Genomic DNA, 16,110 nt, shown 5'->3' with positions numbered 1-16,110 from the left:
AGAGAGAGAGAGAGAGCGTGTGAATTTTCTTTTTTTGGAGTTTTTTTTTTAACTTCACACGAAAAACAGAAAAACAAAGAAATACATTGATTGTTTATCCTGTTATTAATCAAGTTGAACACAGCTTTGGGTGGAGACTACACGGACCCCAAATACTTCCCCCTCCTCCTTCCTGTTAAAAAGACAGACAGTGCGTCTGTCCAATCATTGATGATCCTTGTCAACAGGAGAGCGTCCAATCAGCAACAAGCTTTGTCGATACCTACCTTTTCCGGTAGAAGTTCATGTCGTTGTGTTTTCTACTTTTGCTGTTGTGTTTTGTTATTTGTTTTTGTGTTTTCTCTTTTGTTGTTGTGTTTTGTCATTTGTTGTTGTGTTTTGTTATTTGTTGTCGTGTTTTGTTATTTGTTGTTGTGTTTTTTGATTTGCTGTTGTGTTTTCCTATTTGTCGTTGTGATGTGCACTTCAGGGCCACTGTACTTAATCTACAAAATAATCAAACTCCAGCTGTCAGGTAAGTGTAGTTGAGCAAAAAGTCCAATATTTGCCTTTGAAACGTAGTGGAGTAGAAGTACAAAATAGCATAGAATTAAAGTACTGAAGTGCAAGTACTTCAGAATTGTATTTAATTACAGTACTGAGCAAATGTGCATGGTTACTTTTCTGGCACTGACAACAGCTGAGAACAGCTGATTGCATTTTTAATGATATGTCTTAATTGTTTAATCAGTGGAACAGACATGGTTTATTTCTATGCTCATAATCGTTGATGACCTTGTAGGAATAAAAAGACTTTTCAATCTTTGATATCAAATGTTCAGCAATTTTGACTGTACAAGAAAACATCGGACATAGACCCAAACAAACTTTCCTCATTCGATTTTATTAGTTTTCATTAATGATTTAAATGAGACATATACATTGCAGAATTATTTCTTAACCACAAACTCTCCTGAAATCACAATGATTCTTAAACTGTGTCTAATATTCAGAATAATATATTTGTAAATACACTGCCTTTACAGTTAACTGATCTCTCTCTCTCTCATTCTAACATTTTTTATTATATTTTTACATTGCCGTAGACAACTTTCAGATTTACTGAATATAGATAAGATGTAATTACATAAGGACACATGAGGATATATATGATATATGATATATGGGATGATGAATCTGATATAATGTTTATATATAAGACGTAGGTATGTTGGCTTTGCACTCTCTCTCCACACACTCGCTACGCACTGAGCTATTCCTTAGAGGAGCTATTCTACTTGTACAACACATTTTAGTTTAAAAAAACATCTTAAAATACATTTTTTTAAAACATCCCTGATGCTCAGGCCTGGTGGGGGTCAACTCAGGCCTGGCAGCCAGGCTTGCAATACACTAGTGAAAACCCTGCTACTGATGAACAATAACGTTTTCTGAGTCTGACTGAATCACAATCTCACATTCATTGTGCTAACGTAATGTCACAATATCAGAAATGGCAGGAAGCGATGCACTCAGGGAGATCACCACTCCTGACCATTTAAGAAGCGATGTGTGGAAAGTGTTTGGATTTCTGTCCACAAACGTAAAAATGAAACAAAAGCAGGCCCACAGTAAAAGACTTGAGCCTGAATGATCAGTGCTGCAACTGCAGTGCAGGGTTTGGACACACAGCTCTTACTCACACTATCATTTAGACTTTCACTGCATCCTGACCCAAAATAACATGTCACGTATTGATGTAAACAAGCGCATGCTGACGTGGATTTATATATATTTCAGTTAAATGTGTAGTTTAATTACTATGAATATATATATGATGAAAGCTTATTTAATATTTTGATTAACATGATTCATTTTGCGCCTAAGCTTAATTGTTACTTAGCAAGAAAGCTATCACCTATTTATTGGTAATGTTGGAATGACCTCTAGTGGACAGAATGTATAACAACCACCTGCTGATAGTGGCATTGGCAATGCATAAGCCTGTGTATACAGTGTATAGGTACATAGTAAATATTAATAATAGGCAAAATTTGAGCATTTAAAATTCAAATATTAAAATAATAAGGGATGAAATTTGAATTGGATTATAGAGAAAGACTAGACAGCACTATTAAGATGTATGTTTGATATTTTGAAGTATGGTTTTTGTATCACTGCTTCTTCTATGTACTTTATTGAATTGTTCATTGTTTTGGATGTTTAACACCCTGAGTGGTTTGGATGTTTAAGCACACTTGCCATCATAGAGCTTGTCAGCCTATTGGTGTGCATGATGTATAAATATGGTTGTGTTTTCCATTTTTTAAACACTCTGACCTGACGAAGATCTAAGTAGGATCGAAACGTCATTATTAAACTTTTGTGGCCTGGAGTAAGTGTGCAGGTGTTACCTTTTACATTGATGCTGTTTCCTGATAGCCTTGCACCTACGTGATGTGTGTATAATTAATCTCCGTCAACATAATTACATAAGGAGACATGAGATTTAACTTCAGTGATTAATATTTTTCTGCCAACTGTATTCACTGGATACATAAAAATAAGAGGTTGTTTAGAATATACCAATAACCACATTAACTAGAGTGACAGGGCACACTTTCTTTGGAAACGAAATGATGAGTCTAACCTGTGTTACTGACAGGACAGATGATTAGAGGGGGGGAGTTTTCACCGTCAGCATTATGAGAGGGATTGAAATATGGGCAGAGTTTCTCAGTGAAGGTGCAGTCGGTAAAGGAATACATGAGAGCTGCAGCATCGACATCATAGAAGGAGACCAGACCCTCCTCATAATCCACAAACACCCCCACCTTCTCAGGCTTTGACCTCAGAGGGAGACAGACTGATGGACCAGCAAGACCTTTGTACTCATTTCCCTTCATTAAGCCCACAGTCCAATGGCCATTTTCAGGGGACAATATAAAGTAGCCCTTCCTGTTTATTGACTCTCTGGACACTCCTAAAATCCAGCCAGTCTTCTCTTTAACCTGAACCTCAAAGTAAAATCTTCCTGAAGACATACGCTGCTTTCCTAACACACCTAAAGCTGAGGAAAATCTCTCTGGGTTGTCTGGAAGAATCTGTTTTACATCACCATGACTGACTTGTTTCCCATCATCAGACAGGATGAGATAAGGATGTGCTGTATCAGGATCAAGAGTCACATCCACTGCATACTGCTGGACCCTCCTCAGCTCAAAATGAACACGCAGCTTCTCCAGCTCCTTACTGAGTGTGTCCTTCAGCTGAGCCACAGCTCTCCTCACAGTCTCCTCATATGATGATTGAACTCTGACCTCTGTCCAGTCTTTGGTGGGTGGAGCAGGGTTCAGGGATGAGAAGCTTTGGAGGAACTGGAGGTGGTCTTCAGTACGTAAGAGCTGCTCCACTTCAGCACATCTCTTCATCAGCTCAAAGATTTCCTCTTCCAGCTCTTTGATGAAGCCTTCAGCCTGTTTCTCTGTTGTTTTGTGCTTCTCTTTAATCATCATAATAAGCTCAGCCAGACTTATCTCCACAAACTGGATCAGATCAGTGAAGACCTGCACATTGGGTGCTGTCTCTCTGTCTGCATCTTCCTTGCTGAACTTTACTGACTGTTTGATCTGCTGAATCTTCAGTCGTCTCTCTTCAATCATCTGCTGAACATCAGTCTCTGTCTTTCCCAGCTCAGCCTTCTTCCCTTCATATTCCTCTATCATAGGAACGATGTGATGAAGCTTGTGATCTGACTCAGCACAGGACTGACACACACATATCTGGTCAGTCTTGCAGAACAGCTCCAGAGGTCGATCATGCTTCTTACACATTCTGTCTTTTAGGTTCTTCACAGGATCAATCAGCTTATGTCTTGTCATAACTGTGATTTTCTGGTGAGGCTCCAGGTGAGTCTCACAGTATGAATTCAGACACACCAGGCAGGACTTCAAAGCCTTCACTTTGGTTTCAGTGCAGACGTCACAGAGAACTTCTTCAGAAAAGAGACTGTTGGCTGCCATGTCTAAGAATGAAAGTGAAAGTGTCAAATAAAAATGAAACTGAAATGAGCAAAATTCATGTTGAAATAAATCCCTAAAATAAACCCATCTAATACCAACAAGTGAAAAGGAAAATATCTAGAATGACAACCAACAGGACACCTCCCAATGCCTTAACAGAAAAAACTGCCATGTCAGACTTTTCTAGCATTGTTGTCCTTGTGTGAGTATTCTCCTGATTTCCTTTTGATTACTGTAAAATACAGTGAATATTATCAACTGTACTCACCAGGTGTGCAGAGGGTCTGTTGTGTTTTTGACCTGAAAGCCTAAAATCAGAGTTGTTTGTCGTTGTCTTCAGTTCTGGTCTACTGTCGCCTAGACTTACTTTCAGTTTTTTTTACTGTGGAACTTCCTCTTCCCAGTATTCATCCACCTCTTCCTGCTGGACAGCCAGTTATGTTTTGAAGCTAGAAGTACAGCATTGAGGAGAATGACTTTCTAGAATTTCTATTGATTAAGTCCTCCATTCAAACTAAAATCAACATCAAATCATCTAACCTGGAATTACCTCTGTTACCATCAAACCTAATCAACATCACAACTAAAAAAAACTAATATCTAAAATCTACATGATAATTCCACATTTGACTTGACAATATCCGTCACTACCAAAAAGTTGGAACAAGATCTACAAATTGACCCCAGTGCCGACTTCTGGACTCAAATCTGCAAAAACATCTTCTCTCTATCCTCTAACACGAATATCCAGCTCATATGATATAAGATAGTTCATTGAGTACACTACACATGGGGAAAATATGTTCAAAATGGGTTTTATAGACACTTAAATTTGTCCTTATTGTACACAAAACACTACTGACACCTATATGCATGCCACATGGGACTGTACACCAATTAAACAGTTGTGGCGGGATATCAAGGACAACCTCTCCTTTTTTTTGGGCTGCCACATCCCACCATCCCCTTCACTCTGCCTACTAGGAGACATTTCCAACAAACCTAAACAACACATCCAGTAGAATACTCTCCATTGCCTTAACCATCGCCAAGAAAACTATCCTCATGAACTGGAAATCAACGCATAAAATCAACATTACAATTTGGGAAAATCCATTTATTGAAAACATGTCAATGGAAAAATTATCTGCGTCCATCAAAAGCAAAACTATGATTTTGACATAATCTGGAATCTGTTTATTAATAGTCTTAACTCTTGATCTCCACAAAAATTATACTTGACCTCTTTTTGCCTGTTATGTATATACAGTGAACATCAATGCAATTAAAGTCAAAATTGACTTAAAATCTCGTACTACATTTTATCTAAACATAACTCTGACAATAATTAACACAGACTTGATGCTCACTGCGATAGAGTATGAAGCCCAAGGAAAGCAGCAGCTGCCTGGAAAGTAGTGAAATATATTCAAAAATGTGAAGTACTGAAGCAGTTAGCAGGAATGTAGAGTATTCATTTGTAGCATAACTGCAAAATCACCAGAAAAGTCTTTTAAGAGTAAATTCAAGCTGGAAATCAGTGTCACTGAGAATCTTTACAGCGTACGTGTGCCCAGTGCTGCATGTGTGAGTTCTCAGATTTTCATTCAGTGCTGTGTTGTCTCTCTGTCTGATGTTGTGTGAGTTGCTGAGCTCAGAGGAGCAGAGGAGCTGCTCTCTGCTAGCAAACTGCAGCTGATGCAGAACATATCTGTTGCAAGCAGTTCATCAGAACCTTTAGTGGGGATTTTCAGGTCTATCAAGCCCTCTGGTGGCCATGATGGAGGTTCTTAGCTCATGCCAATAATAATCAGTGGTGGAGGAAGTGTCCAGATGCAAGTGCATTGCAAAATAATGCATCGCAAGTGTTACGCCCATAGAGTGGAAGCTCACTCAAGGGGTGACATATTTTAGAAAAATAATTTATTCTGAAAGAACAAATTAACACTTTGTGAGTCAGCTGATCTTCAGTGTAGTTTTACTCTTTTAACGATAACTGCCAACTTAAATTAGTTGGAACAATACAACGACAATACAAAACAATATAATATTAAAACTCAATATTTCAAAATACAGTAATCATGTATAAACTAGCTATTTCCACTATAAACTAGCTATTAAAAATGATCAAGTCTATAACAGAGCATTGAACATTTACATTACAATATAATCTCCCTCATTCATCCTCTCTGTTTACGCGTGATGTATTACAACGTGAGCACCTGGGGTCCGTTTCACAAAGCGGGTTTAGTGAAAACTCAGAGTTTGTTAACCCTGAAATGAGGGAAACTCTGAGTTTTCCGTTTCAAAAAGGGAGGTAACTCAAACCAGAGAAAGAGGGATAACTCTAGCCTGTTTCAGAGAGAGAGGTAACTTAAGCTCTCGGTCAGTTACCGTAGTAACAGACTCTATGAACCTAACCTGGTCGGGACCAGGTTTTTCTCAATGAACCTCGAGTTTCTCTCAGTCTCCGCCCTCTTTCAGAGCCACACACTCCATTTGATTTCCTCATTCATTCAGTCAGCAGGCGAGTTTTGGCGTAGCCTAGTTCTGCCGTCTGTCATTTAAAAAAATCATTTAAAAAATCAGAGTCAGTATATTAGAAGTCCATTAGGCACAGTAAGTGGCGACTTTTTCACTAACATGGCATGTCCTTTTGATAACGATCCCGTGGATGAAGGTGCAGCATTACTGCGCAGAGAATTAAATATTCGTTGAGAGATGGTTATCAGACCGCGCATAGATGTTCTAGCATTTCCAGACAATTATCTTTTTGAGCGGTACCGTTTCACGTCACAGTCCATCATCTACATACACAACCTAATCCGTCCTTACATTTGCAACATTACCAATCGTAGTCATACTCTCACATCCCAGCAGATATTGTGTGTTTCGCTGCGTTTCTTTGCAAACGGAAGTTTTTTGTACAATGTCGGAGCCAGCCACTGGCCTTCCCAAATTCTGGCTTAGGGCCAGCTCCTCTGCCTCCGTTAGAGGTGGCGGTGCTGGGCCACCACCTGTTTTACGGACATCTGCCTTCTTTCTGTTGGCTGAGTAGAAGTCTGTGTTAGTTTAAATAGGATTAATTATTTAACAGAACATGATGTAGATGAGAAGACATTTATGTGTGTGAAACCAGCATTATGTTGGGGATAAAACAACTGCACAGTCAAACAGCCACTTAATATTTACTTTACAATGTAAAAAATGATCAAAATGAGGTTCCCCCATGAGATTATGCCGAGGTCTCACCTGTTTGAACAATGTTTTTATATTTCATCCTAAACTGCTGCCAAGTGCGCTTCCCCCTCGCGGGATTGGACCTAAATGAAATAAATTAATAGGCGACCATTCAAGCAGTTTTCCTCTGTAATATTATTGTGATTGCAAAGGACTACATTTAAACTTACGCATTGACCCGAGCAGCGATGTTCTCCCACGCCGTCTCCCTCTCTTTTGCAGCTGCAGCGGTGTTGCACTTCTTTTTGAAAACATGTTCAAACTCGCCGTATTATCGCATTAAGATTTCTAGTTCTAGTGGGGTGAAAAACGCAGCCCTTCTCTTCCCCGTTGCCATGGTGACTCGTTGAATCGGGGCTCCATTGATGCTGGCTTTTTATAGTTGTGGTGCACGCGCTTAACTCCAGGTGAAACTACTCCGAGTTGAATAAACTGACTCAAATCAGCTGTTCTGGAACCGGAAACTCAGAGTTTCCTATCTCAGAGTAGATCAACTCAGAGTTCAGGATTAGACTCAGAGTTTGTTGAACCTGCTTTGTGAAACGGACCCCTGGTTGCCTTGACAACGGTAAACAACAGTGCTGCTAATCAGCTGTTCGGGCTCTGGCTCTAACTGACAACGTTCTATAACCGTTGTAAACAACTGAAAATAAACGTCATTAACTGTTATAAACTGGAACTGAAAATAAACGTTACTAACCGTTATAAACAAACTGAAAATAAACATTATTAACTGCGAGAAGAAAACGAACAAAACAAAGAAAATATAAACCACGAAACATTATAACATTAAATCTTACACATACGTACATATCAGTGCAGTCAGGCAAACCTTTACCTTATCTGTTTAATTTAAAGATAACTATCATTGTAACTGGCAAGCTAGTGCCAACTTTTCCCACCTAGCTAGCGCATATACACTTACAACTTTCAGACTACACACTACAATACATAAAGCAGTACAATAACAATAAAACAATAAAAAACAGTACATTAAATAGAAAAATCGAAAAACTGAATACACGCTTACATGACGTTTACCCACCTGAAAGAACAAATTAACACTTTGTGAGTCGGCTGGTCTTCAGTGGCTTTACTCTTTTAACGTTAACTGCCAACTGAAGAATGCAACCGCTCATACCTCATATACCCCAGGTGGTCTCGTGCCTTTTCCATTCCAATTACCAGTATGTGAAATTAAATTTTTTTTACTTCACATGAAAAACAGAAAAACAAAGAAATACATTGATTGTTTATCCTGTTATTAATCAAGTTGAACACAGCTTTGGGTGGAGACTACACGGACCCCAAATGCCTCCCCCTCCTCCTTCCTGTTAAAAAGACAGACAGTGCGTCTGTCCAATCAGTGATGATCCTTGTCAACAGGAGAGCGTCCAATCAGCAACAAGCTTTGTCGATACCTACCTTTTCCGGTAGAAGTTCATGTCGTTGTGCTTTCTACTTTTGCGATCGTGTTTTCTACTTTTGCTGTTGTGTTTTGTTATTTGTTGTTGTGTTTTGTTATTTGTTGTCATGTTTTGTTATTTGTTGTTGTGTTTTTTGATTTGCTGTTGTGTTTTCCTATTTGTCGTTGTGATGTGCACTTCAGGGCCACTGTACTTAATCTACAAAATAATCAAACTCCAGCTGTCAGGTAAGTGTAGTTGAGCAAAAAGTAAAATATTTGCCTTTGAAATGTAGTGTAGAAGTACAAAATAGCATAGAATTAAAGTACTGAAGTGCAAGTACTTCAGAATTGTATTTAATTACAGTACTGAGCAAATGTGCATGGTTACTTTTCTGGCACTGACAACAGCTGATTGCATTTTTAATGAGATGTCTTAATTGTTTAATCAGTGGAACAGACATGGTTTATTTCTATGCTCAAAATCGTTGATGACCTTGTAGGAATAAAAAGACTTTTCAATCTTTGATATCAAATGTTCAGCAATTTTGACTGTACAAGAAAACATCGGACATAGACCCAAACAAACTTTCCTCATTCGATTTTATTAGTTTTCATTAATGATTTAAATGAGACATATACATTGCAGAATTATTTCTTAACCACAAACTCTCCTGAAATCACAATGATTCTTAAACTGTGTCTAATATTCAGAATAATATATTTGTAAATACACTGCCTTTACAGTTAACTGATCTCTCTCTCTCTCATTCTAACATTTTTTTTATTATATTTTGACATTGCCGTAGACAAGTTTCAGATTTACTGAGTATAGATAAGATGTAATTACATAAGGACATATGAGGATATATATGATATATGGGATGATGAATCTGATATAATGCTCAGGCCTGGTGGGGGTCAACTCAGGCCTGGCAGCCAGGCTTGCAATACACTAGTGAAAACCCTGCTACTGATGAACAATAACGTTTTCTGAGTCTGACTGAATCACAATCTCACATTCATTGTGCTAACGTAATGTCACAATATCAGAAATGGCAGGAAGCGATGCACTCAGGGAGATCACCACTCCTGACCATTTAAGAAGCGATGTGTGGAAAGTGTTTGGATTTCTGTCCACAAACGTAAAAATGAAACAAAAGCAGGCCCACAGTAAAAGACTTGAGCCTGAATGATCAGTGCTGCAACTGCAGTGCAGGGTTTGGACACACAGCTCTTACTCACACTATCATTTAGACTTTCACTGCATCCTGACCCAAAATAACATGTCACGTATTGATGTAAACAAGCGCATGCTGACGTGGATTTATATATATTTCAGTTAAATGTGTAGTTTAATTACTATGAATATATATATGATGAAAGCTTATTTAATATTTTGATTAACATGATTCATTTTGCGCCTAAGCTTAATTGTTACTTAGCAAGAAAGCTATCACCTATTTATTGGTAATGTTGGAATGACCTCTAGTGGACAGAATGTATAACAACCACCTGCTGATAGTGGCATTGGCAATGCATAAGCCTGTGTATACAGTGTATAGGTACATAGTAAATATTAATAATAGGCAAAATTTGAGCATTTAAAATTCAAATATTAAAATAATGAGGGATGAAATTTGAATTGGATTATAGAGAAAGACTGACAGCACTATTAAGATGCATGTTTGATATTTTGAAGTATGGTTTTTGTATCACTGTGTCTTCTATGTACTTTATTGAATCATTCATTGTTTTTGGATGTTTAACACCCTGAGTGGTTTGGATGTTTAAGCACACTTGCCATCATAGAGCTTGTCAGCCTATTGGTGTGCATGATGTATAAATATGGTTGTGTTTTCCATTTTTTAAACACTCTGACCTGACGAAGATCTAAGTAGGATCGAAACGTCATTATTAAACTTTTGTGGCCTGGAGTAAGTGTGCAGGTGTTACCTTTTACATTGATGCTGTTTCCTGATAGCCTTGCACCTACTTGATGTGTGTATAATTAATCTCCGTCAACATAATTACATAAGGAGACATGAGATTGAACTTCAGTGATTAATATTTTTCTGCCAACTGTATTAACTGGATACATAAAAATAAGAGGTTGTTTAGAATATACCAATAACCACATTAACTAGAGTGACAGGGCACACTTTCTTTGGAAATGAAATGATGAGTCTAACTTGTGTTACTGACAGGACAGATGATTAGAGGGGGGGAGTTTTCACCGTCAGCATTATGAGAGGGATTGAAATATGGGCAGAGTTTCTCAGTGAAGGTGCAGTCGGTAAAGGAATACATGAGAGCTGCAGCATCGACATCATAGAAGGAGACCAGACCCTCCTCATAATCCACAAACACCCCCACCTTCTCAGGCTTTGACCTCAGAGGGAGACAGACTGACGGACCAGCAAGAGCTTTGTACTCATTTCCCTTCATTAAGCCCACAGTCCAATGGCCATTTTCAGGGGACAATATAAAGTAGCCCTTCCTGTTTATTGACTCTCTGGACACTCCTAAAATCCAGTCAGTCTTCTCTTTAACCTGAACCTCAAAGTAAAATCTTCCTGAAGACATACGCTGCTTTCCTAACACACCTAAAGCTGAGGAAAATCTCTCTGGGTTGTCTGGAAGAATCTGTTTTACATCACCATGACTGACTTGTTTCCCATCATCAGACAGGATGAGATAAGGATGTGCTGTATCAGGATCAAGAGTCACATCCACTGCATACTGCTGGACCCTCCTCAGCTCAAAATGAACACGCAGCTTCTCCAGCTCCTTACTGAGTGTGTCCTTCAGCTGAGCCACAGCTCTCCTCACAGTCTCCTCATATGATGACTGAACTCTGACGTCTGTCCAGTCTTTGGTGGATGGAGCAGGGTTCAGGGATGAGAAGCTTTGGAGGAACTGGAGGTGGTCTTCAGTACATAAGAGCTGCTCCACTTCAGCACATCTCTTCATCAGTTCAGACATTTCCTCTTCCAGCTCTTTGATGAGACCTTCAGCCTGTTTCTCTGCTTTCTGCTTCTCTTCAATCATTGCAATGAGTTGAGCCAGATCTCTCTTAATAGACTGGATCAGATCAGTGAAGACCTTCTCACTGTCTGCTGTCTCTCTGTCTGCATCTTCCTTGCTGAACTTTACTGACTGTTTGATCTGCTGAATCTTCAGTCGTCTCTCTTCAATCATCTGCTGAACATCAGTCTCTGTCTTTCCCAGCTCAGCCTTCTTCCCTTCATATTCTTCTATCATAGGAATGATGTGGTGTCTCTTGTGATCTGACTCAGCACAGGACTGACACACACATATCTGGTCAGTCTTGCAGAACAGCTCCAGAGGTCGATCATGCTTCTTACACATTCTGTCTTTTAGGTTCTTCACAGGATCAATCAGCTTATGTCTTGTCATAAATGTGATTTTCTGGTGAAGCTCCAGGTGAGTCTCACAGTATGAAGTCAGACACACCAGGCAGGACTTCAAGGCCTTCAGTTTGGTTTCAGTGCAGATGTCACAGAGAACTTCTTCAGAAAAGAGACTGTTGGCTGCCATGTCTATGAATGAAAGTAAAAGTGTCAAATAAAAATGAAACTGAAATGAGCAAAATTCATGTTGAAATAAATCCCTAAAATAAACCCATCTAATACCAACAAGTGAAAAGGAAAATATCTAGAATGACAACCAACAGGACACCTCCCAATGCCTTAACAGAAAAAACTGCCATGTCAGACTTTTCTAGAATTGTTGTCGTTGTGTGAGTATTCTCCTGATTTCCTTTTGATTACTGTAAAATACAGTGAATATTATCAACTGTACTCACCGGGTGTGCAGAGGGCCTGTTGTATTTTTGACCTGAAAGCCTGAAATCACAGTTGTTTGTCGTTGTCTTCAGTTCTGTCGACTTACTTTCAGTTTTTTTTTACTGTGGAACCTCCTCTTCCCAGTATTCATCCACCTCTTCCTGCAGGACAGCCAGTTATGTTTTGAAGTCTCCTTGCAGTTTAGAGGTGATTATGGTGACTTTACCACAAGATGGACAGATTATATTTCACACTGAGGTTACAAAGTAAAACTTATTTTCACTTGAAATATAATATATGATTAACAGTGCTGTCTCGTGGTTAGATATCTCTATTAGTGGAGAAAACAGAAAAGAAGATGAGATGCAGTTATTAAATACTAAAAACAACTGAAAGACACAAGTCATATCCTCATAGAACATCACATGACAATGCTTCACTGTACAGGGGTACCAGGCAAGGATGCCCACTCTCCCCATCTTTATTCACCATCTTCTAGGAACTACTTGCAGCAGCTAGAAGTACAGCATTGAGGAGAATGACTTTCTAGAATTTCTATTGATTAAGTCCTCCATTCAAACTAAAATCAACATCAAATCATCTAACCTGGAATTACCTCTGTTACCATCAAACCTAATCAACATTTGACTTAACAATATCAGTCACTACCAAAAAATTGGAACATGATCTACAAATTGACCCCAGTGCCGACTTCTGGACTCAAATCTGCAAAACCATCTTCTCTCTATCCTCTAACACGAATATCCAGCTCATATGATATAAGATCATTCATTGAGTACACTACACATGGGGAAAAGATGTTCAAAATGGGTTTTATAGACACTTAAATTTGTCCTTATTGTACACAAAACACTACTGACACCTATATGCATGCCACATGGGACTGTACACCAATTAAACAGTTGTGGCGGGATATCAAGGACAACCTCTCCTTTTATTTGGGCTGCCACTGTCACGTCCTACCGGGACTTTTTCTGTTTTTTGGACTCTTTGTGTTTTTGTTCTTTTGACTTCCTTGGTCTTTGTTATCCTTCAGATGCCCTCAGACTTTTTCTGTTTTTAGTTGGACTTTTTTAGGGACTCTTTCATTTGTGTTGCATTTGTTTCCTGGTTTTGGTTTTCTCTGGGCCCTTGTGTGTTCCTCCTGTGTTTTTTGTGTCACCTGTTTGTTTACTTTAGTTCCTGTTTTATTTTGAAATATTTCCTCCTTGTGTCTGGTCACTTTACTTCCTGTGTTTGATTATTTCATGTGTCTCACCTGTGTTTCGTTTCCCTCACTTGTGTTTCATTTGCAATCCCTGTCTATTTATAGGTTAGTTTTCAGTTCGGTCCTTGTTGAGTTGTCTGCTTCTGTCCTGCTTCTGTTTGATATTCCTGGTTAGTGTTCCTGTGTCTCCTGCGTTCTGGTTTGTTCCTGTGACTTTTTGCATTTTCATTAAATATATCTGCATCGGATTTTCCCTGCCTACCATCTCTGCATTTGGGTCCACCTGCTCCACTCACCCACCCTGACAGTACAACTCAACCAGACATGGACCCAGCAGAGACGAATCCTTTCCAAGGAACCCATCTGGCATTGGGGGGACCTTGATCAGCCAGAGGGGCCTCCAAGCTGGCCAGCCACCAGCATTCTGCTTCTTCCACGCTTGATGTTCCTGCTCAAATGACTCTGTTTGAGTTTTTCTGCTTTCAAGCAGCTATATATGCCAACAAAGATTCAGCTAGCCAGCAGTCTGCTTCTCGACCAGGCAGTCCTCAGCCCCTCCTGGACTGCCTACCACCAACCTGCTAGTCCCGATGCTGCTCTGGTTCAGGACTGCTATTTGAGCACCAGCCTGGCTCTGGGAGGCCCTTGGATCGCCAACCAGAAGTCCGGTCGTCAATGCAGATGACAACACCGTTCATTGGGTCACCTTGCCGCCTGTCTGCTCCAGCGCCTCAGAGTCTCCGCTCCCCATTGTCACAAAGTCCCAACCTCCTGTCCCTGCAGGCGTGCAGCAACCCTCTGTTCCTGCTGGCGTGCAGCAACTCCCCGTTTCTGCTGGGCCGTCGCAGCAACCCTCTGTTCCTGCTGGCGTGCAGCAACTCCCCGTTTCTGCTGGGCCGCTGCAGCAACTCTCTGTTCCTGCTGGGCCGCTGCAGCAACTCTCTGTTCCTGCTGGGCCGCTGCAGCAACTCTCTGTTCCTGCTGGGCCGCTGCAGCAACTCTCTGTTCCTGCTGGGCCGCTGCAGCAACTCTCTGTTCCTGCTGGGCCGCTGCAGCAACTCTCTGTTCCTGCTGGGCCGCTGCAGCAATCCTCTGTTCCTGCTGGGCCGCTGCAGCAATCCTCTGTTCCTGCTGGGCCGCTGCGCCAGTCCCCCGTCCCTGAGCTGCGCCAGTCCCCCGTCCCTGAGCTGCAACCATCCTGTCCCTGTCCACCTGAAGTCGTGGAGTCACTGGTCATTGGGTTCCTGTGCGGCTGTTTCCTCTGGCTCCCGGGTCCCTGTGGTTCCTGCTTTCCCAGGAAGGCCAGATCTCCACTTCCCGAAACTCCAGTGGCGTCGCCCCCAGAGTCTGCAGCAGCATCCCCAGTGGCTTTGCCCCCTGAGGGGCCCATCCTTCGCCTTCCCCGTTGGCCTGCAGCCTGACCTCCAGAGGGGTTCCACCTTCGCCTTCCCCTTCCCTGTTGGTCTGGAGTCCGACTTTCAGAGGGTTTCTGCCTTTGCTGCCGGCCTGCAGCCCAACCTCCAGAGCAGCTCCTCATGTTCATTCACCCTCCAGAGCGACCTCTGCCATCTGTCCTGCACCCTGGTCGCCCTCCTGAGCGACTTCTGCTGTCTGTCTTGCACCCTGGTCGTGCTCCTGAGCGACCTCTGCCGTCTTCAGCCTTCAGCCATTGCCCCTGCCCTCCGGCTGCCCGGCTGAGACCTTTTTTTCTATGCCCTTGTTCAGCCCCCAAGCCGTTCACCCAAGACTCCTGGCTCTGACTCTGCCTCTGTCTGGCCCAAGGGCCTTCCACCTGAACTTTTACCCTACCCCTGTTCAGTCCCCGGGTCGTTTGCTTGTCCTGTCTCTGCCCTTGTCTGGCCTTGGGCTGCCCTTCTGAGTGCCTCCTACCTGCACCTTGTCTTGGCATGTGGACTGTCTGTTTTTTGTTATCCTTCTGATGCCCTCAGACTTTTTCTGTTTTTTAGATGGACTTTTTGAGGGACTCTTTCATTTGTGTTGCATTTGTTTCCTGGTTTTGGTTTTCTTTGTTCCCTTGTGTGTTCCTCCTGTGTTTTTTGTGTCACCTGTTTGTTTACTTTAGTTCCTGTTTTATTTTGTGTGTCTGGTCACTTTACTTCCTGTGTTTGATTATTTCATGTGTCTCACCTGTGTCTCGTTTTCCTCACCTGTGTTTCATTTGCAATCACTCTCTGTGTATTTATAGTCCAGTTTTCAGTTCGGTCTTTGTCGAGTTGTTTGCTTTTGTTTGATGTTCCTGTGTCTCCTGCGTTCTGGTTTGTTCCTGTGACTTTTTGCATTTTCATTAAATATATCTGCATCAGATTTTCCCTGCCTACCATCTCTGCATTTGGGTCCACCTGCTCCACTCACCCACCCTGACAGCCACATCCCACCATCCCCTTCACTCTGCCTACTAGGAGACAT

The 16,110-nt window shown here is 41.1% G+C and overlaps 3 protein-coding genes across 4 annotated transcripts; 1 reads left to right on the top strand and 2 right to left on the bottom strand.

Annotated features, from left to right (window-relative positions):
- Nucleotides 1-862: 862 nt before the first annotated feature.
- Nucleotides 863-4,789, bottom strand: LOC137176040 (zinc finger protein RFP-like). The gene is made up of 2 exons (XM_067582071.1): nucleotides 4,270-4,789; nucleotides 863-4,003 (listed from the first exon to the last, which is right to left on the bottom strand). Exon 2 carries the CDS (start codon nucleotides 3,999-4,001, stop codon nucleotides 2,625-2,627), a length of 1,377 nt encoding a protein of 458 aa, XP_067438172.1. The 5' UTR covers nucleotides 4,002-4,003; nucleotides 4,270-4,789; the 3' UTR covers nucleotides 863-2,624.
- Nucleotides 4,790-6,088: 1,299 nt separating this feature from the next.
- LOC137175670 (uncharacterized) lies at nucleotides 6,089-16,008 on the top strand. Of its 2 annotated transcripts, none has more exons than XR_010925668.1 (2): nucleotides 6,089-8,895; nucleotides 11,334-11,469. XR_010925668.1 is itself a non-coding variant. In XM_067581483.1 (2 exons), exon 2 carries the CDS (start codon nucleotides 14,359-14,361, stop codon nucleotides 15,379-15,381), a length of 1,023 nt encoding a protein of 340 aa, XP_067437584.1. In that variant the 5' UTR covers nucleotides 6,089-8,895; nucleotides 13,225-14,358; the 3' UTR covers nucleotides 15,382-16,008. The 2 variants fall into 2 exon arrangements, 1 of the variants encoding a protein (XP_067437584.1); XM_067581483.1 differs by lacking the exon at nucleotides 11,334-11,469 and adding an exon at nucleotides 13,225-16,008.
- On the bottom strand, nucleotides 9,557-13,093 carry LOC137175665 (zinc finger protein RFP-like). The gene is made up of 2 exons (XM_067581479.1): nucleotides 12,476-13,093; nucleotides 9,557-12,209 (listed from the first exon to the last, which is right to left on the bottom strand). Exon 2 carries the CDS (start codon nucleotides 12,205-12,207, stop codon nucleotides 10,834-10,836), a length of 1,374 nt encoding a protein of 457 aa, XP_067437580.1. The 5' UTR covers nucleotides 12,208-12,209; nucleotides 12,476-13,093; the 3' UTR covers nucleotides 9,557-10,833.
- Nucleotides 16,009-16,110: the final 102 nt, after the last annotated feature.

Source organism: Thunnus thynnus, chromosome 23 (genome assembly GCF_963924715.1).
Source record: "Thunnus thynnus chromosome 23, fThuThy2.1, whole genome shotgun sequence".
In the NCBI taxonomy this organism is placed as follows: domain Eukaryota; kingdom Metazoa; phylum Chordata; class Actinopteri; order Scombriformes; family Scombridae; genus Thunnus; species Thunnus thynnus.
Note: the sequence above shows the minus strand (reverse complement) of the source record. Positions and strands in the feature narration are given on the sequence as shown.

Coding starts and splice junctions, on each gene's coding strand:
- LOC137176040 (XM_067582071.1), bottom strand. CDS start 4,001: ATGGCAGCCAACAGTCTCTTTTCTGAAGAAGTTCTCTGTGACGTCTGC.
- LOC137175665 (XM_067581479.1), bottom strand. CDS start 12,207: ATGGCAGCCAACAGTCTCTTTTCTGAAGAAGTTCTCTGTGACATCTGC.
- LOC137175670 (XM_067581483.1), top strand. CDS start 14,359: ATGCAGATGACAACACCGTTCATTGGGTCACCTTGCCGCCTGTCTGCT.